Source organism: Patagioenas fasciata, chromosome Z, assembly GCF_037038585.1.
Source record: "Patagioenas fasciata isolate bPatFas1 chromosome Z, bPatFas1.hap1, whole genome shotgun sequence".
Taxonomy (NCBI): Eukaryota; Metazoa; Chordata; class Aves; order Columbiformes; family Columbidae; genus Patagioenas; species Patagioenas fasciata.
Window position 1 is genome coordinate 63430375 of NC_092560.1, and position 26959 is coordinate 63457333.

The following is a 26959-nucleotide window of genomic DNA, read 5'->3' on the forward strand; positions in this document are numbered from 1 at the left end:
TTTTGGGTCAGAGCAAAGGTCTTTGACATTAGCTATTTCTGCTTCTTTTCATCAAGAGAAAAGAAAAGAGCAAGTATGGAGTGATTCTTCCCTTGATATATCCTCCCAGCTTCTGGCAACTCATCATTTAGCAATTTCCTGAGTCAGAGGCTGCATCCGTACAATTGTGTTTGATCTCCCTCAATAGAGCTTTCTTCAAATTTGTCTAATTTTTTTTGACCTATTTATAGTTCTGGCATCTGTAACATACTGTGACAATTAGTTTCCACAACCTATTTCTATGGTGGCTGAAAAAATAAAAAAAATCATATTTTCTTAATCTTTTTTGGTTTGTAATTTTACTGGGCTCCTCCTAATTCTTTTATATTGAAAAATACAAAATAATCATTATATCTCTGTCATTCACAATTTAAAAATTTTTATCATACTTCTACCAAACACTTTATTTTCCAGGTTGAAGAGACCTGTTGTATTTGTGGAAGATGTATCTTTCCCTCCTCTGCGTATCAACACTACCTTTTTTTTTTTTTTAATTTATTCTGAAATGAAGTGACCAGAATAGCAGTAATTTTTCAAGATAGGGTGCATTGTGGATTTTTGAAGTGGCATTTTTCCTTATTCCATTCCTGATAATTCTCTGCATTGTACTTGCATTTCTGTATTCTTCTCCAAGCCATTAGCTGTTGCTTCCATAGAACCGTTTGTGATGACTCTAGGATCTTTGTTTGACAACACTAGCTGTATTGCCACAGCTGTGGATTGATAGGTTTGTGTATTATTTTGCATTTGTTACCTTGAAATTTCATCTCTCACTTCGTCATCTGAAAGAGTTTATTTGCTTGAGTCCTCATTTAGTGGAAAGTCAGTACATTTCTCCTAATCACAATATAGGCAAAATTACTGACATACATCCACAGGGAACATAAGGCATGCAAGACTTGCAGGCACTGTACACATTTTCCAGAAGCTTTACATAGATTATTTATAAATATTATGTCAGCCTGCTCAAACCGACAGTGTCTTGGACCACATCCAAGGTGCTGAGTGCCTCTGTTCAGCCCATTGCCTTTCCAGAAGAGCCCAGAGGACAGCAGCCTGGAAACTGGGCAGTCTGTTACACAGAGAGAGAGAGCAGCCCTTTTTGAGGTATTTCATTGCTCCTATACTTGGCATCAATTTTAGGATGTGATGAACGTTTCTCAGAATGTGTGCCTTTGTCTGGGAGCCTAGATGACTTGTTTAAACCTTGTATTTATTTCTTAGGCTGCTTAAGTTTGGTAATCTGGATATTAGCCTCAGATACCCTCAAAAAACAGTACTACGGGGAAAGAGGGGACCTGGAGCTATACCTTCCAGTGACACCTCCAGCCCATACTTACTGTCTGGAGGATGCTCACAGCAGTGCCAATATTGTGCAATCCTGTGGTTAGAAAGTATATACATAAAATATTTATCGATCCCCTAATTAGCAGTGATACCATGTTGTGGAGGCAAGAAGGGAATTTCTGCAATACCATACAGAAACAAAAGTAATACCTGCAGTAAGCTGGTGGTATGATGTGGTAACACTGATAATAAAGCTTTGAAACACCAATTTACGTAGGGGGAAAAGCCTCTCCCCTTGAATACAGTTCTAGTGTTTCTGTGCTTCCTTAGAAGAAGTAGGCATAAGAGATGGATGGGCTCCCATCCCTCATTATAGGCTATTATTCTTTCCAGCCCACTCCTCTGCTGGATCAGTACCGTGACACTGTTGGAAAGGAAATACAAGCAATGCTGTTTACCTGATAACAGCCGTTCCTGAGCCACAGTCGAACCTGAACTCCACATAACCAGCCACCATGTTAATAGAGAGGAAGTCCTTGCTGTCTGTGTCATAGCTGTACAAAAGGACACCAGTCTCTAAATCTGGACGAAATGTCATCTCAAACTCCATGAAGGACAGGTAATTTTGTGATTCCAAGGGCCAGGGTGTGCTAGCAAATGACCTTAAGGACTCGTTGAACTGAGGTATGGCCAAGGTGAGTGCTGGAAATACAGAACACGCAAGAAGGTCACACGAGGCTCCAAGGTAAGGGATTGACTCCTACCAACCAGTGTCAGTTCCCTTCAATAGGTGTTTGAAGCTAATGTTAAGAAATAACAACCAAAAAATTTTATCTTCTAAATTAAAATTGTTTCTTTATCCTAACCAACACTGCTCCCGTTCTTAATCCCTTATTTTTCCAGGAATCCATTTGTATTATAAAGCTTTATGCTCTTTTTCTTTAGTGACTCACCACAGTGTTTTCAAAGTAGCAAGCACGCACACAATGGGTGTGGCGTGAAAAATTTTGCAGCACAGAAAATAATGCTTTATGTATTCGACTATTTGTTTGTACCTCTGTGATTTCACCAGGAATTTGAGATTGGGTCCCTTACATTTCAGAATACAGAACTGACACCAGTTTTAGGAGAGAAGTGGGGAAATTTTTACAGTTAATGTGCAGTTGTGAAGTGGTACATTATTGTAACTTCTGAAAACTAAGTTTTAGATGCTTAATTATAGTTAGTTTAAATAAGTTATGAGGTTTGAGAGTCACTGATTATGTAGGAGCTGAATGCAGCCCCAAAGCAAATGGTGGGGAAAGGTTTCACTATGTGATTTTTAAAAAATTAAGAAAAAGTAGTCTTTTCAGTCAGTGTAATAGCATAAGACCTCCTTGTATATTGTTATGTGGATAACACATTGAACATTAAATAACACATGCAAACAAATATAAGCATTCTCTCACCTTCTTCACAATGATGACCTTTAAATCCCAGAGGGCAAAGGCAAATGTATGAATCTGCTTTGTTTGCAGTACAGGTACCACTGTTGATGCAGGCAGCCTCGTCACAGATGCCACTGCTACACTCACCTAAACACAGAGCCAGAACACTGGTTTATCAGAGAAGTTCGGCAAAGAAGAAATATGGCTGTTAATCAATGCTCCTAACTAACAGGATTTGCTTTCCTGCCTAGATTATTTCCCAGTTTTTTAAATGGTGTGCAATTTAGACAAGGTAACATTATTTTTAGGTTTTTTCTTTTTTTTTTTAGTACCAGACCAGGAAGATACCTTAAAACCAGCAAAAATTAGTCCTTCTTAACAAACCATGACAGTTCTAGCTTTCAATCATTCCATGGATTACTTTTTTCCTGCTCTTGTTCCTGTCTTTATTTTCTCATAAAACAGAAATCTCTCCAGCTTGTTTACAAGCACTGTGACTTGTTTAATTTCAATTACCTTAAGTGCTTCTTTGTTCACTGGAAGTTCACACCATTGTAAGCATGGAAGGTGTTAATCACCATCAACTAATCCTATTAACTAAAATGAGGTTGCCAGCCCTCTTGTCTGCACTAAAAGGGATCCATATCATCAGCACGTGTCTTTTTTAGGAAGCATTTCTACCATGCTGGCACATCAACTAAAATAACAAGGAGATGATTTCTTGCTGGAATTAAGCTGAAATTGTTGTAGAACAACTGATTTTCTTATTTGCTTCTTAAAAATTATATCTGTAAAGTTAGGTTATGCAATAGTCAAATGAATACAGCAGTCATAACACAGAGCTCCAGGGCTAACCCAAGGAGCACAAGGAAAATATACAAGTCCCCTGAAAGGGCATACATACTCTTTCTACACGGTAGGGAACAATTAGCCCTTCAGATGGCTGCCCCATGCTCAGCCATAGGAGCAGAGGTGCTCGCAATGCTCACGGAGACATCTTTTTCCCTTTGGGGCTACACTGTAATGGCCATGGAGAACCAGAGAAGGATAGGTTATCTAGTCTCTGAGATCCTTCACATACCCATGGATTATTGTGATGGTGACAGAAAGAGCACTAGCTCTGCTTTATAGAGGAGGAAACAGAGTCAAGACGTGGATGAACAAGGACCTAGTGTATCGACTTTGAGATGCAAACTGGAAACTAAGACAACGCTCATCTTCACTGCGTCTACTGTGTTGTTGGTCAATGGGGGCAGCATGTTGAAACAGACCAAAGTTAAACAAAGTCTTTGAGAAACAGAAAAGTACAAGGAAGATGACAATAACAGGAAAAGTCAGAGGCTCACTGGTTCGAGGGAGAGCTTGAACTGCAGAAGTCTTGGTATTTAAGGACAGGCTGCTCTCATAATATCTCAGTGACTTATTGCTGCCTTTGGGCTAGCACAGGTGACTACATCGACAAGGCAAATCACAGGTCTGATGGCTGCATCTGCTTTGGTGCAGTGGCAGATGAGAAAGGAGGGAAGGGGTCACAGGAGCACAGGGTTCTCCTGTGCCTCCTCCAAACCACGAGCACTGCGTCTTTCATCAGAGCTCGCAATCTGGTGGGACTTCTGCAGCTGGTAGCGGTGGAGCAGGGGTAGGATGGACCCTTCCCCTCCTCACCCTCAATTCTGCAGTCCATGTACCAGAGCACCCCTGATTTATACACTATGCTAATAGAAAAGAAACAAAAGACTAGCCAGTAAAAAACATCCCTAAATCATAGTATAGTTCACGTGCAATCTGTTTATATTAAGCTTGAATTATATGCCATATTGTTTGCAAGTCTCTCCTGGTATAGTTTCATATAAGCATGTGCAGCCAGGTAAGGACACTAAGTCTCTATCACTCAGTTTTGAATCACACATGGCAGAACCCAGCATTTATTTTTGTTGATGTTGATTGTTAATGCAGTAGTAAATAGAGCATTCATGGATGGGAATGAAGCTAGCTGTAACCCAAAAGGCAATAGAGATTAGGTCTTGGAGAAGTTCAGCAGGACTTTCATCTATCTATCTAAACTCCACAGATTCTCACTCTATCGTGAAATTACTCTGCTTCCAAAGTCTGATTCTTTCCAGCATCTGTTTCTTGGGCCACTTTGTTCTCCCCTACATGGCACAGAAGTTTGTTCATGTTATCTAGAGAATACAGAGCAATTGTTCAGAATTGTCTCATTAATCGGTTCCTTCTTGAGATGCCAAATGCCCAGGTATCGAAAAGAAGAAATATGACTTTGTGGCTGAAGCACAGCATGGAGTGTTCAGTGACATGGCATCTATTTCCTGCCTTTACCACTTGCTTTCTGACTTGGGTTCACTCTTAGTCTTAAACTGTTTACAAAGGGAGGTCATTAAAGCAAGGATTTTTATGCCCTACCTTTTTTTCAATGCCCATTACATGGATGAAATTGAGCTTAATGAATAAGAAAAGACTAGTTAATTAGCCCCTCTACTTCTCTATCTTTTTATCTGTGAAGGGGAGATAATGTTATAATACCACTTCATAAATTTATTCCATGGTATTTTTCAAACGTACTGAAAATGAAAACGGATGGTCAACAGGAAAGCCTATTTGCCTCAGCAGTAATGGGGCTTCATGGTGAAAAGCCCTGTGTAATGGCCACAGCACTGCTGTGGGTCTGAAAGATCTCTGCATTGCTTTAGACAAATGCAATGATGCCTTTAGGCCAAACACATTTTGTTGTGTGCATAGTGTTTTAAATACAAACATAGTGAACATACTATTGATTTCTGATGATATGACTGTGTCAGTCAGGAGAATGAAGAGGCATCCTGAGAGACGCTGGCAGAAATACTGATGCAGACGTAATAATATTGGCAACAATGTCTGCTCATGGGAACTGGTTTTAGTATTGTGCTGGGTAACTGTGTCTACAAGCGGTTTTGGTATACTTCAGAGATGTTTACTTGTACAATGTGATAAAACTCTCCTATTACAGACCCAGCAAAAGCAACGTTCAAAGGCACAGAGACATACCATGCTAAAAATAGAGACCACACCTTCCATCTCCCACACCTGGACCACTGCTCAGTTTTTTTCAACAGGCAAAAAGAGTAACCCCGGTTTATCACTGATTAAAGACCCTAAGCCCCTGCACTTACCGACATCAGCACCACTGAGAGCTTTCCCCAAAGGCCAAGGTCTCATATCAATTATCTTTCCGTTGACGCTCAGTGACTGAACGCAGCCCTGAAAGCCACGGTTGGTGCCTGCAGCTCTGACCAGCCAGTACACGCTGGGGGCACCACCAACATAGAAGGGAGTCCGGAACGTAATTTTACTATATTGGCCCTGAAGGGAAAACAGAGGATGACATGATGTAGAACAGATATAACACAGGACAACTAATTAAGCCACACTGCGTATGATCAATTTTTTTTCTCCACAAAGAATTGTGTCAGAGGATACGCAGGTTGCTCATCAGTAATTCCTTTCCATTAGTCATTCCTCTACTCAGTCTGTCATTTTAAATGTTACTTTTGCACCCAAAATCCATCGTGATAACATAGACTATTTCATGCAAAATGGAAAGCTTAAAAATCACTATGTTCTGAGGAGGGATAGTGATCTGTCTTTTGCTGCAATTTCTTCCTTTATTTTTGCAAAATTTGTGTGTCTTCTAAACTCTAAGTACTGAGGGACACAGACCAAAGCAATCGTGCCTTTTGGAGGGAACGCAGCAACTGCTTAGTGTTGAATAATATAATAATGAAAAGACAAAAAACAACAGTAAAAACCATGTTACAACTACAGTTTCAGTGGGTTTCTGCTCACTTTGCTGGCATGAAATTTATTCCCCATCTTTTTTTTTTTTTTTTTAAACCTTAACCTGCCTATATAAACATACATGTACGGATTTACTAACAGTGCTACATTGCACAGGAAAGGAACCAAAAAAAAAAAAAAAATAAATAAACAGTATGTTATGGACCATTGGGTCAAATTGCCTGCTATTGTATGCAATGGAGTCATAATTCCTTCCATAAATTGATCAAAATATGTCTTTTGCCCCTGACTCATAGGCTGTTTCATAACCCCACTGCCCTTTAGAAGAAAATATTCAGAACTCTCACATTTACCAATGTGTCCTTCTGCCAGCAATGACCTTGAGCCTGAAAGCTCTCCGGATTTTTCACCCCTGCCCTGCCTCCCTGGTATTTGTAACAATAAATTATATCTCCATAGCCTATATTTTGCCAGGATAAATAAGCCAAGGTTATTGAGTCTACAGGTGTTCACTGCACAGTGCACTGCAGAAATACATTGAACATCTCCATTTCAGCAGGGAAAAATAATTCAGGTGGAACCTTTGGTGAAAGAAAGTTCAGATGTCCACAGGATTTCATGGTGAACTTATGCTAGGACTGTGAGCACACAGTTCTCCAGCCTCCTTGGTCTATCAAGCTCCACTTCTCTTGTGGGCACTCTCTAAAACTGTTTAAGTCAAAATGAAGCAGGTCAGAAAGGACTACCACTCTGCTGAAACTAACCCAGGTCATTCTAACTAGGAAGGGCTGAGGAGAACTCACAGGAGCAACAGTACTACAGGAGCAGCAAGTTCTGGTGAAGAGCAGCACCTGAAGCAAGTAACAGTTTTTTCTGATATAGCTGCAGCTAGAAAAATGTGTGTCCACTGTCAAACTCTTCTTTTAATAGACTCTGTGGACCATAACCCCCATACCAGTCCTTTGTTGCACCTTCTTTGACTTCATCTTTCTTTGCTATGAATGATCACGGTCATGCATAACCAGATGAAGTCTTACCAAAGTGCTGCACAATGGCATTAGTCTTTACTGGACATATCTCTCCTGATTCATATTTGCCTTTTGTGTGGCCTCATCGCACTGGTAACACAGCAACATGTGACAAGACATTGAAATCTTTTCCTTTGTCATTTTCAACTGACGAGAACAAAATATGCAGCATTTTTTTTCCCTTCAGTGACTGCATGTGGAAGTGTGAAGTAATAGGATGTCTGAAGCCACTTTTTTTCAGGGCTAGGGATGGCATGCTTATTGTGGCTATCAAAGGGAAGAAGAAAGACATCTGAAACAATTTGCAACTGTCTTTTTTTCCAGTGCCTTAATTTCACTTGTGTTTTCCAGCCTGGCAACAGATGATCAAGTCAAGACATCTTCCTTTATTATATTTTATCCTGTCATCCTTATATGAAGTTTGTTGATGTTAACATAAAACAGGGCAGAGTGTCTATCTCCATTACTGTGCTTAAATCTATGCCCATGGTGTACATGTAATTACACTTTTGTATACAGACCTTTTGTGGCTACATGCATGTTAAACATAAGCATCTACACATTCACACATATGCATCTGATTTTCCGGCAGTACAGCTTTGTGAGGCTTGGAAAAGAAGCAATCAGGGACAGCAGGTGTAAAACCTGGCAAACTTTTAACAGCAGCCTGTATCTAAGACTAACCAAGTGTAGCAGAAGGGCAACAGAGCAAACACGGAGAACGATAGAAAAACTGTGATGGGATTCAGCACTGGGATATTCCTCTAAGAGATTTCTAGACTACACATGTGGAAGCATGATCTGTACACTAAGAGTGATCCTGGTTCACTGAAAGCCCCAACACTGATAATTAAAAATATACCTTTTAAATCTGATCAGACTTTTGCTGGTAATAAAAAAAGTCATTATAATCTTGAGAAGCCCAAGTTCAAGCTGCAGGGAGAGGACCACCTACCTGAGATCTTCCTGTCACTGGAGCATCATTGTCCATCCTGAGCCAGCCTTCCATCCCATCTCTGAACAATGTGACACTGTGCCAGTTCCCCAGTTTGATTTTGTTTTCACTTGTTATGACTGCAACTCCAGTGCCACAGTTGAACCTGAGAGCATGAAACAGAGAGGGCAAGATGACAATAATACATTAACCAAATAACTGAATGTTGTTCTTAGAGTCCAAATATTCCCTTCAGTCCTGGGAACCTCTCTGTTTCACATTGCATATTAGCAGACCACAGGAAAATTAGGCAGCAGGTCTACACATGATCTGTTCTAAGTTTCAAACATAATTATCTGGTTTTCTCCCATGGAGAAGATTTTGCATCCTCTGGCTGTACCAAGTGCATTGCAAAACTTGCCAACAGCTGAAACTGTTTCAAGATGGAGGCTATTAAAATTCCTGCTATCACAGTAATTTCTCTTGGGAATTCTTCTAGCTCCTTGGTGAAAGGCAGTGTCACATTAATAACACACTGATTCTACATGAAACTGAATACTGATTGACAAAGACACCTCCAGGAGAGTCTCTGTTGAGCAGCATATGCATAAAAAGTGCCATTTTCCCTGACAGCCATTCAGTGCAGGTGAAGAGAACCACAACTAAGGCAAACCACCCACTTTGTTGTGTATCATTTTGAAGGGACTCAGCCTCCCAAGGAAGGAGATTCTTGAGATATTCTTTCACATGCTTCATATCTATGGGATTGCAAGAAACATCCTCCATCTTCATTTAAAAAACATACAAATCCCATCTAAACAAGTGATATAAGATGAAGTTCCAAACCCCTTGTTGGCATTAAATGCTTTCTTTTGCTACATTATCTGCAGGTCCTTTTGCTGTGAAGCAAAAACATTGACTATGCACAGCTAAATGTAGCATAAGCTTAGCAAATGTAATGGTTCACTAGCATTTCTGATATCATAGCAATGAACCCCAGACTAATGCCTTGACAAAAATCGATCATTTTGTCTTTTAACCAAGGTCCAACTAAAAAGAGTTCAATAGGGCACATGTCCAAACACTAAAGAAGGATAAGAGAAAAAAAAAATTGAAGAACTGTTAAATGAAGTAATACTGTCCAGTTAGTGCACTGCATGCAGCAGAAGTCAAAGACACAACAGTTGTTCATCACACATAGCAAGACCTGGGAGGCAACAATGTCCTCTTCTCTTTGCATTAGATTTAGGCTGGAGGTTTTACCTGAACTGGATGCTACGTCGGATGATTGCTAGTGACATAAAATCACCACGACCGTGTTCATTTTCTCCACAGTATAGCAGCAATCCATCTTCTGATTCAGCCTGCAATCACAGCACCAACATGAAAAATCAAAGTCTAAGCCTCACAGTGACAGATAAATGCAAACAGCACTGGGTGATTTTTCTCCAGAAAAGGGACAGCATTTTTCAGATTGAGTTTTTAACTTGCAGAATTAGAAATTGTTTGAACTATTTTGAATCCTGCATTTGAAGAACCTAGAAAAACATTGCCTCAATTCTTAAATTATTTAAGATGATCTTTTCTACTTACAGTATGGTACTAACTGGCCTAAAGACAAGCCTGAAAGCATTATATACTGTCAGATATGTCCCGTATGAGAAATCTGAGCACAAAGCCTAGCAAGAATGTCCTAGCATGCCTGTTAAGTGTAGACACATCAGACTTACTGCACATAAGTTCGCATACTCTGTTTCACATGTTCAGTCAGCCTGACACTTTCCAAGCCGAGCAACCTGTGCAGGCGGGACTTCTCCATATGTGCATAGCAGCTCACACAGTGGCTTTTCACAGCCATCCTGCATTTCAAACTGATAAAGTGCCAAAGGAGTGTCAGATCACCATGTGAGGCAATAGACTTGATGCTCTAGTGACAGTCTTGTACTTCAGCTGTGAGGCTGGCAAGTCTGCCTTACATGGGGGCAGGGGTGCATCTGAGCGCTCGGCCACCGTCCCTGTAGGCAGCCCTATCAGTTCTCTCCTTAATACACAAACAGCATTAAGACAAGTCACTGTGGGATGTATCCCATCACTTCAGACCTCTGGTTTGAGTAGTCCAGTATCTTGCATGCATTAATAGCCAGTGGCCCAAACTTCAGACCTGTAAAATAATGCCTACTTAAATTCTGCAAGGTCGGAAAGGAACTCTGAATATAGGGCAGTATTTTGCTCGCTGAAAATGACCACATTTTCTTATATGCAAAGATACTGCATGCCACTTCTAACCTGTAATTCACAAAAATTCCAGGTGAACCTGTTGCTCTTTCACATGGCCATAACCTTGCCAACTTACAGTGTGGCTAGTCTGCAACATCAGTATTACTAGCCCCAAGGATTCCCTCATGCACTGCCTACTGATAATGGATGCAAACAATTTGGCTTAACTAACCAACTTCATGTGCATTCATTGAAGGTGAAACTAAATCTTTAGAAAAGGCTATGTATAGGCTCACCACAATTACATTATAAGCTATATTGAAGCTAAATTATTGTTCCATTGTCCACAGCATCAAAATCAGATTAAAAAAAAACTGAAGACTCCTAGGTGAGCTCGGAATTGCTTAAACTTACTCTGAATTCAAGGGTAATTTGAAATGTCTGATAGGAGTTCTTCAGTGGTTCAAAGGTGAGGTATGAGTAGCCAGAGAACTGAGGATACTGGATACTAATATCTGAAAAACAAAGACAGAAGCATGTTATTTAGCAGTTTTCTCCCATATAAAAATCAATATACACATTTAGCACTAGATAACACCAAGTAAAAACGCAAGGCAGAGGTCATTCAGAGACAACCATTAGTCAGCAGCAGTCAACAATCAGTTGTCTTGTCCTCCCACTACCTTTCACAACTAATTCCTTTATACCAAAGGACCTAGTGAACTTGTAAAGGAACAGGATACTGAGGGCCAAACAGTTTAACTGCTGGCTTCAGTGGAAATTTCTCTAGATTTTCACGTGTCTTAGAGAAGACAGAACCCACTGACTTTATATTTATTTCCTTTTAAGAATTAATTTAACAGAAAGACAAAAAAGTAATTTTCCATTTTGCAGGACTTTAAAAACACATGCAGGAAATGTGGCCAGACTCTACACCGCATTAGTCACTGCTGCTCCATAGCTGCTGCGTCCAGCATCTGCAGGATCCTTGGATGGCTCATAAGAGCCCAGGAGCTTCCAGTGCTTCCCTCAAGTCAGTTCAGGGTAGAAAGTAAAGGGAGTGATGGAGAGAAATGAGTCCCTGAAGGCATTCCCCTGTTGCATCCCTGGGTACAACTGTGGTGCTTCATATTGTTCTTGTCAGCTGGCATTACCAATCCATACTCTTTGTTGTCTTATGTTAGAGGACCATCTGGTCTTCAGCACAGAAAAAGAAAATCAGAGAGATGGCTTACTGCTACATTTGCAGATCATTTTTCTAAGCAGCACTGTGGAAAGACATAGTTTCAGGCCTGAATTTTTATTTTTGCAGTGGATCTAAGTCTAGCGAGGAGGGAAGGATGAGGCATAGTATTCTTCTTTGCTATTTGAACACTGAGTGGGTTTTTCTTGTGTATTTGGATCTGGATACAGCTTTCTCAGCATTTTTGTTTGCCAGGTGTACATTTTAGGCTGAGGTGAAGAGAAGTGGTGCCATAAACCTGAATGTAACTGCAGCAGACAGCAATTAACTCATGCCCTGATCACAAGCAGAACTGACTGGACCAGAGCACCATGCAGCTGTTGATTGAAAAAAAATGGTCTATTTTCATTCAGATTAATGTACTGTTTAACAATATTGGCTGCTGTGAAGAAATTCAGTACAAGGCAATATCGGCACATGATGCTACTGCTTACTCCCTTGTGAAAACAGTGGTTTTGGACTGACATTAACAAGCCCAGTCCACAAGTTGTATACAGTTATGTCAGTTCAAATAAATCCTTGACTCTTCACACTTGATCAAGGCCAAAAATCACATCTGCAGATGTTCCATGTCACTGAGTCACAACAGATTGTTTTCAGAATGAGCTCTCTTTACTCCATCAGCAGGAGGAGATCAAACACCCTTAGTGCCTGTATCCTCAATGCATGACATTGTGCATCACGAATGTCTAACATGAGCCTGCAGAAGAAATGTGTGTCTCCAATGCTCTGCTGTGCAGAGGGATGCATCAGCTCTTTCTTAGCTGGTGGGACACCACTACAAGCAAAGGGACACTAACTTTGCATGAGCTTTGTCATTCATTTGACCTGTCACTCAGCAAACCAGACAAAAAATAAGTCCAAAGGGAAAAAAATTATCTGCTTAAGGCCAGGTAAGGGAGCTGGACTGGCTCACCAGGTGATCAGCTCAATGTCAGACTCAGCAAAAGGGCAAGGTTAGGTCTGCAGAGGGAAAGGACAAGGAGGTGACAAGGAGAAGCAGGACAGCTTCCTTCAGCTCAGTGAGCTCTTGCCCTGGCTCAGCTGCCCTGCATGTGGCGAGTCCTGACGGGGACAACCACATCTCCTCACATTAACCCAGGCTTCAGGTCATGCTTTCTTAACCTGGGAGGGGGTTTTGCTCCTCCCTTGCCCCAGGTTGCCCGACACAAGTGCTGGGGCTACTACTTCTGCCCTGTAGTTCTGCCCTGCAGACCATGGGGAAAGCCTCTTCTGGAGATGGTTTTACAATGGAGGCTCTGTCTCACATCTGTGCTGCAGGATCAGCATCATCTGATGGATCACACTGGAAACGTGGGTGGTTCAGGTCTTCAGCTGCAGGCAAAAGGCAAAGGGGGTTGAATGTTGCTGCTGGAAGGTGTGGATGTCATGGCTGGACCCTGTCAGGCCTGGGTGCCAGCCAGCATACCTTGCTCCATCACCTTCCCACTCCTAGATGGGGGAAGGAGCATTAACCTCCCCCATGTATCTTCACATGAGGTCTGCATTCAGTTTTAGTAGAGAATAACTTCTTCAAACCTAGTTGATGAAAGACAAGCCAAGAGGATGATGTCTGAACTGGGATGTGGAAGCTGCTTCTGTCCTTAGGGATCCATTAAGCCCACACTGCCATTCCCAAAGCGCACTTTAGATGGTTTACCATGAAGCTGCCTCTTGCTCCAGATGAAGAGAAACCAGCATCAGCACACACACATAAACCTACCTTCTGCACATGTTTCTCCTCCTTTTCCCAAGTTGCAGTGGCAGCGTGAGCCGCCCCGGTCATAGTCATTGACACAAAAGCTGTCTGCAGAACAGATGGCCTCATCACAGGAGAGATCAAAGAGACGCGTTGTGGAAGACATGCCACCCCTTCTTGCTGACCGAGCTGTAGTTGCCCTCGCTGTGGTGGAAGGTCGTGTGGTGGTGGGAGTGGAAGTGGTGGGTTCAGAAGTGGTTGTAAGGACTCGTGAGAGGAGCCTGGAACTAGACCCTGGCGCGACCTTAGTTTCAACCAGAAATTTTCTGTTGCCTCCTTTGATAGCAGGCAGTGGTCTGAGCTGAAAATAAATAAAGGAACACAAATTCAGTAAAACCTAAAATGCTACCTGGAAATCAAACTAATACTTTCCAAGGTTCAGATCTGAGGCAACACTCGTTGGCATTGAAGAAAAAGAAACAACCACATTATTATGTTTCAGCATATAATATCAGATATTAAAATTCCTGACAAGACTGGACACTTTAAAATATCAAGACTATAAAGAAAACAGGAATACCAAAATGTAATCTTGAAATTTACCTCTTCTATGTAAATGTCGTAGTCTGAGTCATCAATATCAAATCCATCATCATCACCAGTCACTGTGTCTGTGATATACCGATGCCCATAGCTTCCACTTCCTAACTCCTCAGAGCCTACAAAGACACAACTGGTATATTCAGTTCATGTTCTTAGTTTTGTTTTTCTCTTTGCACATTAGCTCAGATCTTACCACCCCTGATTCACCACACCAAAATCTGAAGTGGTGTTAATGTTCACCCTGTACAGACAATGCAAGTGTCAGCCTGAAGATGGTAGATGCTGGCCAAGGGATACACATGCAAGTTAAAACACAGTGAAGACCTTAATTTAATAACTTACTGTGATGCCCAAACAAAGCAGGTAAAACTCAGTTCTCCCACTGCAAACTTACCTTTTATCCACCATTCTTTCAGGAGAACAGACCTGAACATTTTCAGCATGGATAACATTTTAATAACTGTATTGATAAAAGATCAAACTTTTGCTTTTTAAAAATACAGAGCCCTGTATCCTCCCTACTGGTGACCAAAAAATTGGAACAGCAAAAGAGATGCTTCTAGGTAAGGTTTTTCTGGCACACCTTGCTTAGGACTTTTTCTGCCTCCATTGGGTCTAATGCTCCTCAAATTAGCATCCTAAGTATATTTTAGACTATTTTTTAAAACACAATTTAGAACCTCAAAAAAAGGAATGTGCACAAAGTTCATGTGTTTTTAGGTGTGTGGAGCGCTGAAGGGCTCCAGACTGGCAATGTCCAGTTTAAACAGTAAGAGAGTCCTTGTAGAAAACATCCACACTTTTCTGCACTTTACACAGCAAATTCTGCTTAAAAAATGTTTTATGCTTTTTAGGTGTTACAATTTAACAGAAAACTTGACGAAAGATAATATGGGTAACTTCATCACTGTTATTACTTGTCATTTAAGCAAGAATTGATGAACATTTGATAAATATTAAAACAACAGACTTCATAAATTTGCCTTGATCATAAAATATTTTGTAGTCACTTAAAAGCAGCATAGGTAGCCCTTACTTTACAAAACCTCTGTACAGGTTGACCATGTGTGCTTTATTTCAGCAGCTGCAAGCTGTCTGTATTTTCTTCCAAGTTAGCAGGTACTCTGCATTGCAACATGGAGAGACACAAAGTCTTGCTGGGCAGTGGCTGTTGGGAGAAAGGAGACCTGACAACCCAGAAAATGCCACCCGATGGTAGTGAGAGCTTCACTGCCACCACTGAACAACTCAATGGAGCCAGACAACACTAATGAGGCTCAGCAGGCTTTCAGAGGGAGCAGGGTGGGCACAGTGCTGTCGGACCCTTTGAGCCTGTCTCACTGGGGTCACCCATGTCCCACCTCAGTGGAGGATAAAGAAAAAACATCTCATTGACCTGATTCAGGCAGAAGAGCACTTGTCTAAATGTTATTGTACTCTCTTTTCCTTTGCCGTGACTGCAATTCAGAAATCCTGGCAGAGAGTTATGAAGCCAAGCATATGTGCACCAGATACACATGCAAGCCTGGCTAATTGGTTACCCACCATACACTCTGTCGGAGTTACTTATCAATGGGCCTTACATGTTACATGAGCATACAGAAAAAACAGAAGCAGATGAGTAGAGGTAATGAAGCATACACATTTGAAAACAAAACAACATGGAAGGCTGGGAAAGAAAGTGTATAAACTTTTCCACTCTAATAGGTATACCTAATAATCTGTAAATAATACACTTTAACTGTATATTAAACATCATTATTCAGCACAGAATTCTATCAGCTGTGGTAAGCAGAGACCTCATAGCTTTATCACTGGTAATGAGAGGAGGCTAACTGGATAAACTACATCCTGATAACTTCTGTGGGTGACTGTGAATGCATGGGCAAAGGTTTACTACTGGAGAAACAGACTGCACATTTATGAACTGGTTGCAATCCTGCATTCAGTATGGAAAACAATAGGTATTATCCAAATGTGGTCAAAATATCTTCCTCTTAGTATTCACCTGTATAGTCACTCAGGTTCATCAGGACCACAGGATAATTTTAGTCCAAGTAGGAAAGATGAACAGAACAGAACAGAGTAGAGTAGAGTAGAGTAGAGTAGAGTAGAGTAGAGTAGAATAGAATAGAATAGAATAGAATAGAATAGAATAGAATAGAATAGAATAGAATAGAATAGAATAGAATAGAATAGAATAGAATAGAATAGAATAGAATAGAATAGGTTGCACTGGAAGGTACCTATAGCAATCATCTAGTCCAACTGCAAGGCTGACTTCTTCCATCCATCACTGCATCAGAAGCTCCTTCTTTGGCAACAGTGCTTTTAGAAGACATGCATTTTTACAAAAGAATTTCAGTGTGCAAAACCTCAAACATAAGCATTACAAATGTGACTTGCAGTTTAACAGAAATTATATACGAACAAAACAGAGCCCAGCACTAACTCAGCTCCCAGCAGATGCACCAATTTTTAGCTCACTACAATACTGCTGCTTTTAAGTCACATGCGTGATATTACTTATTGCCTTTATACTGTGTGTCTGAAACTATTTCAGAACTAATTCAGTCCTTCTAGTACATTAAAATGTGATTTCCCTAGGAGTAACAGAAGCCATAAAGCTAAACTGGGAAAAGGAAAGGAAAAATCACAGTCCTGTGTCAGGAAAAGAAATCTAATCTATACTTGTACAAGCTGTGAGACACAAACTCCCCTTTCTAATTTAGAAGTCACAAGCTACAAAATAAACATCTGTTGTACCCTGTTTCCCCAAAAATAAGACCCACCCCAAAAATAAGCCCTAGCATGCTTTTTCAGGATTTTTGAGGATGCTTGAAATATAAGCCTTACTCCAAAAATAAGCCCTAGTTACAGTTCATTTAAAAAAATGAATTTAAGTAGTTCAGGCAGATATACATGTAGAAAAGTAAGCATCTTTTGGAGCAAAAACTAATATAAGACCCTGCCTTATTTTCAGGGAAACAGTGCAGACCAAATTCTGCCACACTTTTTCTCTTTTAAAGGAAACTTTCTGTTGGTTTAATGGGATTTAGGTTCAAGAAGAACATCAGGAATGAAGCAATACAGAGCATAAAGTATCTCCATATACACATATAGGAAAATGTTAGGCCTCAAATTCACATTCAGGTGTGCACACCTGCTTACATATATATAATTTTAATGCCATGCCAGTTTTACAGAAGAGTTAACTCTCCTGATTTGAGTGGACTTATCACCAAACTACATCAAGAACCCCCAGCACGCAGTGAGATCTGGTAACTTAGCGGAGACAGCCCGATCCCCAAACAGAACATGTGTCTCTTTCATCTAGCAGACCAAAACGTTACATGTCTTTGCAACAGAAGATCTAGGGAGACTAAATGTACCTACTATTTTAAACGAGATAATGATTCCTTTCACCTCATTGCACTGGTACAACATTTAGAGCCTGGAGAGAGCAAAGAAAGTATTGCTTATTGTTACTGGTAGAAAAGACTGCTTTGAGGCTCTTCTTCAAAGACCTTCAGGACATAAGTGGCATCACTAGCAAAAGTATAAATTCAGAAGGTGTCCTAATATCCATACTCTTAAATATTAGGTCCCAAATTTCTGCTTTGACTCCCTCTGGCTCTGAGTTTCAGCCAGCACATGCTGCATTACTTGATGATCTGTGCGCAGTTTTGGTAACACATAGCACACCTTGGAGCAATGAAGACATGCAGCAATACTCTCTTCTAACTATGCCTAAATTTATACAGGTAAGTACACAAACAAACGATGAGACCATCTAACAGCCCATTGGCTTCTCAGTCACCTTGCTCTGCCCTACATTTAGTGTTTGCTCACTGGATGTGACAGGATATCCACATGTGACATGATGCAACAAAACTGCAAAATAATAGAAAGCAGAGAAGCTAACATGACTTTTTGTAGACAAAGCCCCGTGCAAGCCCATATCTTGAGTGCATTGTGTGGCTTTGGTGGAGAGCTCATCTCACAATGGGTGGCAAATCAGGGACAATTAGGCAAAGTGATACTCTGCAAATATCAAAACAATGACTACAGAGATTGTAAGTGTGCTGTATTTCATTAAATCAGTGTTTCACTGTACAAGGAGATTAAGCCTGTCCTGTTTCATAATTAATTGTAAAACTTGTGGTAGGTCATGAACTTCAGACAGCTTATTTTCCAATAATCAGGGATTAAGTTCTACCAAAGAAATATTTCTCAAAACAAACAGAAAGCCACACAAACTTTTGTTTTTCCTACTAGGTGGCCACCAGCATACTGAGGAGGAGACACCAGAGAGCATAGCGGGTACATCACTGGTCACTGCAATGCAGGCAGATTGAATGGAGGTGTTAACAGACTGATCGCCTTCATGCAAAACCTCTCACAGGTCTAAATCAAAAATACATTAGGGACATTTTAATCTGAGTTTTATTCTTGTCAGTGACTCACAGTGGAGGACTGCATATTGCTTGGCTTGTCTCTTGCTTTTTGTCCCTGTCTGTATAAATATGAATGTTGCCTTTGTAAAGCTTTTGGAGACCTGCAGGAAGCAGTTCTGTGGAAAACATTCTCCATTTGCTATCTCCAAGACACATCACCATCATCTACATCAAGGTTTGGGCCCAAGGGACTGTTCTTTTGCTGTTCCTGAGCCTTAGCAGACACATTCAAGCACCATGCAGAATATTTAAGCACCTGTGCAAATGCCTCACTCAGTATGAGCCTGGTGGTAACGGCCAGGGCCAGAGGAAGGGATGTACCCAGATTAAGCAGCCACTTCTTTCACATTTGCTGTGGAGACAAGCAGAAGGGTATTTTTAAACAGAAGACACTTCCTCTGTTGGTCTGGCAAAGCTCAAGGCTGGTGACCTTCCAGGCGGAGAGCAAACCCCATCTGTTTCCCCAGGAGATGAAGGGTATTTAACCGATGCAGGTGATGACACTTTTCTTTGTGATGGTTTGTTTTGTTGTTACTAAACTTGGTATTTGAAAACTTTTTTTCAAGTAAATTGCCCATGACACATTGAAAGATTTGATATAGAAAAAAAACCAAAAATATATGTGAAATACCTGCAAACTCCATCTGTAATTAAGAAAGACAACAAAAATTTATTTATCACAACTTTTCCCTCTAGAAAAAAAAAAATAAACCAAATCACCAAGCAATTAGGACCCTTGGGGAAACTTGCCCTTGTTTTCCTCCCTCAAAATTGAGCAATGTAACATAAACAAAGCATACAACTCTTACCAAGTAAGGGCTAACTGCTTATAATCAAGGCCACGTGTGCTACTTGCACAGACCCTGGGAGGTCTGTCACATAGATGATACCATCAGCAACCCTTCTGAGGAACTTTTTAGCAAAGGCGAGTTCCCTATGCTGACCTGAAACAATGCAGACAAGAGTACTGCAAAGCCAGCCACATTCTAAAACCAAAATGGAAGAATTACATGTGTGATTGAGATAAACCCCAGATGCAAACACTCTCAAGTAGCATGGACTCAGTGTCTGCAAGACCCATCTCTGTCTCAGACTGCCTAGAAGAGCTGCAAGAGACCCTACACAATGCAACACAGACCCTGAAGTTCTACTGCATTTGAGGTAATTCTGGGAACTTGTTCTTCAGTTAAAATAATAATTTAAAAAGTACTAATTATTTCAAAACAAGCATAAAATCCAGGATATACAAACATAATACTACAATTTTTTAAAATGCCGACACACTAAAGACCTTACTGTCACCACTATTTGGACTAAGTGTAATGCAAAAGAGCCAGACATCGTATGGACGTCTGCCAGCTTCCTAAGATATTTCAGGTATTTCTCAGGAATATACAGGCACTCAGAAAATAGCATCAAATATCGGTGGCATGTTTCACTGTTTACATGGAAGAAGGCACCATTTTAATAATGATGGTAGTAACTCCTACAATGCACACCCCAAAGAGCAAAAGTGCATCATTTTCAGACATGTCAGCTGAATGTCCAGTAGCCACAGGTGTCTAAGAGGTATCTGCTGGCACTTTGAGAAACTCAGGCATCTGGAGCCATTTGAGATGCATTACGGTACTTGAGACATCCCCAGAGGACTGTTCGGTGTCTGGGAGATGTCTGGGAGGAACTTGTCCTCCTGCAGTGACAGCTGAAAACCCACCAGACCTAGGAGACCTCAGAGCCACTGAATATCTATACCTGAGCAACCAAAGTGAATTATTAACGTAACCACTGGCTTTCTGGCTACTAGAATGGAGAAGATACCCATAGGTACATAATGTGAACGAGGAGTGAGTTTCACTTGGTTGCTCCTAAGCTTAGCATGCACTTTATGTTACATTAAACTTGCCAACAGTTTAAATCACTCTTCAGAGTATTTTAGTGTTTGGGGGAAAAAAAAATGTTCAGCCTATGCATGGCTTTAATCAAGGACATTTTTTCACAACAGAAGTTTAGTTTTTCTATTAATGCACAATGTAGTTGTATATCTGGTTTACATCAAACCAGTTTCTTACACAGACATCACCACTAAAGTCAAGTGGGAGCTTCAATACTCAGTTACACTCCTGATTCCAGAAAGTCACAGAATTTATTTCTGAAAGCACGCAAATTTTGCTGTCTTTGAACACGACTCCTTGCTCTGCAAAAGAACGGTTGTTATGAAGACAGGTATCCAAAAGATAACACAGGTTTTCACGGGTAGTGGTTATATGAAGTTTTAAGCCTATTTGCAAAATCCACCCTGGAAACTAAGACCAGACTGGCAAAACAACAACATTTGCATTTGCCAAAGGACCCCGAGTTTGCTGAAGTAGCCTGAAGTACAAGTGGCCAGGTACAGGGCTGGAGCACATCACGGACATGACGTGGGCCCAGGCTGTGGCAGATCTGCACTCTCACAAGGGTCTTCCAGGAACATTGCCAGCCCCTTGGTGCAAGGAGACCAGCCTTTCAACTACAGTGCTCACCAGGAACTGGCACAGAGTTTTCGAGCCTATTCAGAGAGCAGTGTGACATACATAATATATTCAGTTTTCAGATCTGATCCAGGCACAAAGCTCATGTCCCCTGTGAACCTCTCTAGAAATCAATGTTTATAAACATTAGGCGTGAATTTGATTCCAAGCTCTACTCAGCAAAATCTATGTTTTAGAGCTATCTTGACAGGTCTCTGCAGAACAGGCAGTTTCCAAAGGCAAAGCGGCTATCCCAGAGTGCCACAGTAATAAGCAGAGCGTGAAAACTACTCCACCCTGATTAACAAAGCTGAAAAACTTGATCTTTTCTGACGGAAGAATGTAGCTATTCACACCCAAAGATAAACAGGATACCAAGGAGCACACAAACGTGTCTGAGGCAGCAGGAGCTGGCCCTTGAGGATCCCAGGGCCAAGGAATCACAGAGCGTGCCACACCTTTGTAGTTTTCACAAACATTTGCTTCAGAGGTTAAACTTATGAGTTCAGCAGTCATAACAAACTTCATGCAAACTGCTCATGGGGCTGAATTTATGACAGAGGGGAAAAAATGGTAACTGCCATAGAAGAGAAGAGAACTGCCAATGAAAAGAAGGAATTCCAAGGTAGGGAAGCAGTTTAGAAATAAGTCCTTAGCAGGTTCAACTGGTGGATGTGGTCCACATTTCTGCAACACGCAAATTCTTCTTGCAGAGCTCACACTCCTACCTGAATATCAGCTGCTCATTTTCTACCTGTTACCTAAAGATGATTTGCAATTGAGCATGCAGATGAGAAAAGAAGTCAGTATGGTTGTTCTTTTTTATAGATCATTAATCTGCTATAATTATATCCAGGCATTTTCTTGCATGGTATTCTGTCCCCTATAAATGCCTTCAAAACTGGAACTTAAAAGTACTGACACCATTTAAACAAGTTTGGCACATTAAGGATACATCTCAGTTAGTGCCCACATCCCGCCAGCCTTGGATCTGCTTCCTGCATTGACTCTCTTTGTGACATTGGGTTTTTGCTGTGCAAGAGATGTGATTTGCATGAATCTCAATTTGTTCTGCATCATGTTGATTTGGATTCTCACACACAGCTATGACTTTGGGGGTGATGAGGAGAAACAGCACCTCAAAGTCAGCCCACAGAAACATGAGCACTGACAGAGGATTACATCTCAAGGAAGGTCATCACGAGGTGTGTGCAGGACCTACCTCTTATTGCAATGTGCATGGCCTACATTGTTAGACAAATGTGAATACAATTGTTAACAAGTTCTGATTATTCAAGTATGAATGCACTTTCACCTAATATTTTTGCTCTCATCAAAAAGGGATGCTTTTTTGTTTATATCATTATTTTCATGATTGTACCTAATAGTTTCAGTGCCTTAATCTTCAGAAAATAGTACAGATTTGCCTTGGTCTTCCTGAGTTCTTTCAATTATAAATGTAATATTTACAGCTCGGTTTCCTAGAACATAAAGAAAGGTGAACAACAGACTTGTCTCTCTCATTTCTCCGCACAATATTCACTTATCAATTCTGCACGAAGCCAGCACAAAAGTCAGTAAGTAGTGATTCAAAAATATCTGGCAGTGATCTCCAGAGCAGAAAAACAGCATGAAGGTGCTTCTGCCTGGAGCTTTTCAAATCTTTGCTTGCGGCTTGACTTTCACAGGATGCTGCAAGCTCCACAGACAGCACCAAGACATGTCAAACAGGGGGTGCCTGTGCTTGTAGAATGGTCCTTTCCACCAGAAGCCTTCCACAGGTCACCCCAATACACTTTAATTACAGATATACTTTATTATTATGTGGCTTTAATTACAAAAAAGGCAGTTCTACTTACGGAATGTTCGAATGACATCGCTTGGTGCACTGGCGGGGCTCGATCCATAGGAGTTTGCTGCTCTGACGGCAAACTGATACTTGGTGTTTGGGAGAAGTCCCTTGAGAACCATGGACTCCATCTGGATCTGCTCTCTTATTACTGTCCAATTGCTGTCAAGGTCTGGCCTTCAGGATCAAAAAAAGCCAAGATCATAAATAATTAAAGCTGGCTGTAAAAATTAATTGCCTTTAAACTTCCCTGGGAAATGCACAAATAAATGAGATATAAGCCTGCTAAATCATCACTGAAATCCTTCACTCTTAAGGGGCCAGACTGTGTAAACATCACTAAGCTGCGAAGTCTGTGATATCAAAACTACACAGTGAGACAAAAACAATACTCTGATTTTCCTTATACAGCCAAAGAGGAGGTTTAGAGGACAATTTGACAAATCAAGTTCTGTTTATCTGTTCTCATGGATTTTGGGTTCACGGTTTTCAAGTGGAGACACTTTCCTGGCAGTTCCTGATGCCCTGTTTGGCTGTATACTTTGCAATAGAGGAAAAGATCCTGGTTTACTACTAAGGGTTTGTGCTGTAACGTCACCAAGTCTCTTCAAACATATAAAAATACTAGGAGGATGAGAATCTAACATTTGATCTCACAATCCACCCACACTGGAAAATCTGGATCCAATTTCACTTCAGAATACAAACATACACTAAAAAACAAACAAACAAACAAGCAAAAAATAACAAAAAAACCCAGAACAATAGTGCAGAGAACCTGGTCTATGTATGTGGATTTTGTAACAAATTCCTATATCTGCCTTCGGACAATGTCTGGTTAACTCCTGATTTATACTGGAAGTGAACTGCCAATAAATGCTTGCTTTAAGTGTGCTGTAATCCATCTGAAATCAGTACAACCATTCACATGGCAGTTTGGTCTCAATGTTGAAGTTCATATGCAGAGGGAATTCAGAAAGGGGAGAGCTGCTTCAAATATTCAAGTATTCTGATGCTTTCACATTATATCCACTTTCTCTAGAAGTAGTCTCTTCCTATCAAAGAGACAAAGGAGTGAGAAGGTAAACAATACAAACAAAATAAAAATGTAAACATTAGGTCTAGGCCACGCAAAATGTTCAAATGGAAACCTATGAAAGAAAATAGGGACAAAAATTACTTTCAGAGAAAATTATTCCAGTGTCCTTTTCTAAGATGTCCTTGTGATATTTATTACAGGAAATAACCTCCAAGTGCTCCCTGAATCTACCAGTGTTTACACAGGACTAGCTGCAAATGTCTCCAACAGTCTTGCAACGAAAATTGTAGCACAAGCTAGGGGTTCTGTATGTGTTTATTTGCAGCTGGAAGGAAATGCCAAAGTTAATGTATGTTTTCTTTTACCAGTCAATACAAGATTTATTGATCACTGAGGTTTCATTGCTTTATGCCAGGAGGGGAAATGCTGCGAGAAAGCAGCAGCTCCCAGCTGCCCTGCTCCTATGCACGAAGGCACACAAGGTGTGAATATTTTGTTGGCTCACTAAAAATAAAATCAGACAAATGCAGAAGATGTAATGACAGCAAAACAGACCATCTTAAGTCACCCTCCACCACCATTTCCTGGTAGACAGGAGGGCATTTATTTTGGCTACTCTTTCATTGTTTCCCTTCTCTGAGCTTTTGATGCCTGGGCCAAAATGAAAACATATAGTGTTTTCCAAATGAAAGCTCTTAACATTGCTTCCTTGCTCTCTTTGGAGTGTCTTTTTTTGGCTCTCATTCCAACCCAAGGAATTCCAGTTAGCTCTAGAGCTGCCACACCAGTCCCTTTGCACCAGACCCTGCTGACGCCTGCACCCAAATGGAAACACATATCTAATAAATCGACTCAAACCAGGTACTGGTCCCTACAAAGATTTAGGAAATAACACAAACTGTAGGTTAGCCTTCAACTCCACTGTCTTTTGCAGGATTTCCTCTGCAGAAGTGAATATTAAAGGAAATGCCTGCAGACCCTTAAGTATCTGCAGCTGAAGGAAAGAGGGAGATTTATCACTTGACCTTTGCTATTTCTCCAGAATGCTCCCTGTACAAGCAAATCGGTACAAGATGAAAAAATGGCAAACAGATGGGGAGAGGAACACAACAAACTCAGCTGGTGACTGTGTCCAGGGACAGACAGCTCCCATGTTTTCTAAGCTGTGAACATTTTGTTGAAAACTGTCTCCATGGTCCTTTTTGCATAAAATTTCAGTTTGTGTCAGCTCTTACATCAGAGGGGGTCATTTTGATGCCACTTTTCCCATCTTTTTGCAGAGCTACATTTCCTGGTCTGGCACAGGTCTGTCTGTCTCTAGCTGAGGCCTCTCAGGGCCCCTGCAGACGTTTGATCTGTGCACGGGGAAATCAGACAAATTCCATGGGCACTTTCTGCTCTTGAAGTTATACCTGTGTATATCCAACGCAGAAATGCCATGTAGTAAGGATCTGGCCTGTGACAAAGTCAGAGCATTTTTAAGATAATAAACATACATGCAAAGTCAATAGGACTGCATGAATATAAATTAAGGGCAGAATTCTGACCCAAATGTACTCAAACATTTGGATTATTGCTTTATGTTGTAACCTGGGGACTGATTCAACTTAAGAAAGGAAATCTTTCTGATGCAAAGAACAATTTTATACTCACTTGAACTTCCTCTTAAAATCACCTGGAGATGATTTAACAGTGAAGCACCTGCTAGAAATCAAATTTTTATAAGGTTTTTGATTGTTCTTATCTCAAGTGGCAAATTCGTCCCTACATTATTTTTTAATATTCTTAGAAATAATAAATATGGTGTACAATGCATTCTTATCTGCTATGGAAAATAGTAATTGTAGAAAATAACACACTACAGGATACTATTTTTAGTAATTATTATTATTTAGTTTTATTGTGACACTTTATACAAAATATATCAACCAATATGCCAGGTTGACTCTGAGGAAAGGAAAAATAGACAATTTACTAACCTCACTCTTTTGTTAAATATTATTCTGATGCTGTCTAAAATTGTTAAGCACTTCTTCCCTAATTTCCACATCTTCCACTCTCTTTCTTCATTAATTTCCTTTTCAAGGATTTAACTTCCACAAACAGTGAGGTAAATGTTGTGGCAGATGTATCTGTTTAATACATTAATCAGGAAAACAGTATTAAAGTTACTTTTGTTGGGCATTAGGAGGTGTCTGATTGGTCAGATCTGTTGTTTTGGGCTCCTTGTAAAAAAAAATGAATATGACTGCACAGTTCAGTACAGCATCAGGGACAGATCGTTCAATAGGGAATGGATTCAGGGATAAACCTTTCGGGGCGGGCAATATCAGGAAGATGTGCCAGGGGAGGTTTAGGTTGGACATTAGGAAAAGGTTCTTCCCCCAGAGGGTGGTGGAGCACTGGAACAGGCTCCCCAGGGAGGTGTCACGGCCCCAAACCTGACAGTGTTCCAGAAGAGACTGGACAATGTCCTCAGACACATGGTGTGAACTGTGGGGTTGTCATGTGCAGGGACAGGAGTTGGACTCTGATCCTTGTGGGTCCCTTCCAGCTCAGGACATTCTATGATTTTATGGTGATTCTATGATAGTATGTTTAAGTCCAGGGTCTCACTTTGGAAGCTTTCATAAGAATACCATTTGTCATAAACTATTTCTCAGCATAAATCAACAAACTATTTACACTGAGCCTGCAAGCTTTCACAGACACCATTAGCTATTTTGAGTTTAGCATATTCTTCCACACATTTCCTATGAACTGTACCATGAGCAGTGGGCCTAGATTTGCCCTCCTGATTTTCAGTATTTAGCCAAATTGGGATTATGGTCTCCT

At 40.7% G+C, this 26959-nt stretch overlaps 1 protein-coding gene across 2 annotated transcripts in view; it reads right to left on the reverse strand.

The window, feature by feature from the left end:
- Positions 1 to 26959, reverse strand: part of EGFLAM (EGF like, fibronectin type III and laminin G domains) — a 76122-nt gene that overhangs the window by 19841 nt on the left and 29322 nt on the right. For both annotated transcript variants that reach the window (XM_071801856.1, XM_065861401.2), the window contains exons 7-15: positions 23096 to 23262; positions 14270 to 14385; positions 13691 to 14027; positions 11139 to 11239; positions 9771 to 9871; positions 8529 to 8673; positions 5921 to 6110; positions 2775 to 2900; positions 1785 to 2028 (exon numbers count right to left, since the gene is read on the reverse strand). In XM_071801856.1, the coding sequence (XP_071657957.1) occupies positions 1785 to 2028; positions 2775 to 2900; positions 5921 to 6110; positions 8529 to 8673; positions 9771 to 9871; positions 11139 to 11239; positions 13691 to 14027; positions 14270 to 14385; positions 23096 to 23262 (1527 nt within the window). The remainder of the gene's footprint in view (positions 1 to 1784; positions 2029 to 2774; positions 2901 to 5920; positions 6111 to 8528; positions 8674 to 9770; positions 9872 to 11138; positions 11240 to 13690; positions 14028 to 14269; positions 14386 to 23095; positions 23263 to 26959) is intronic.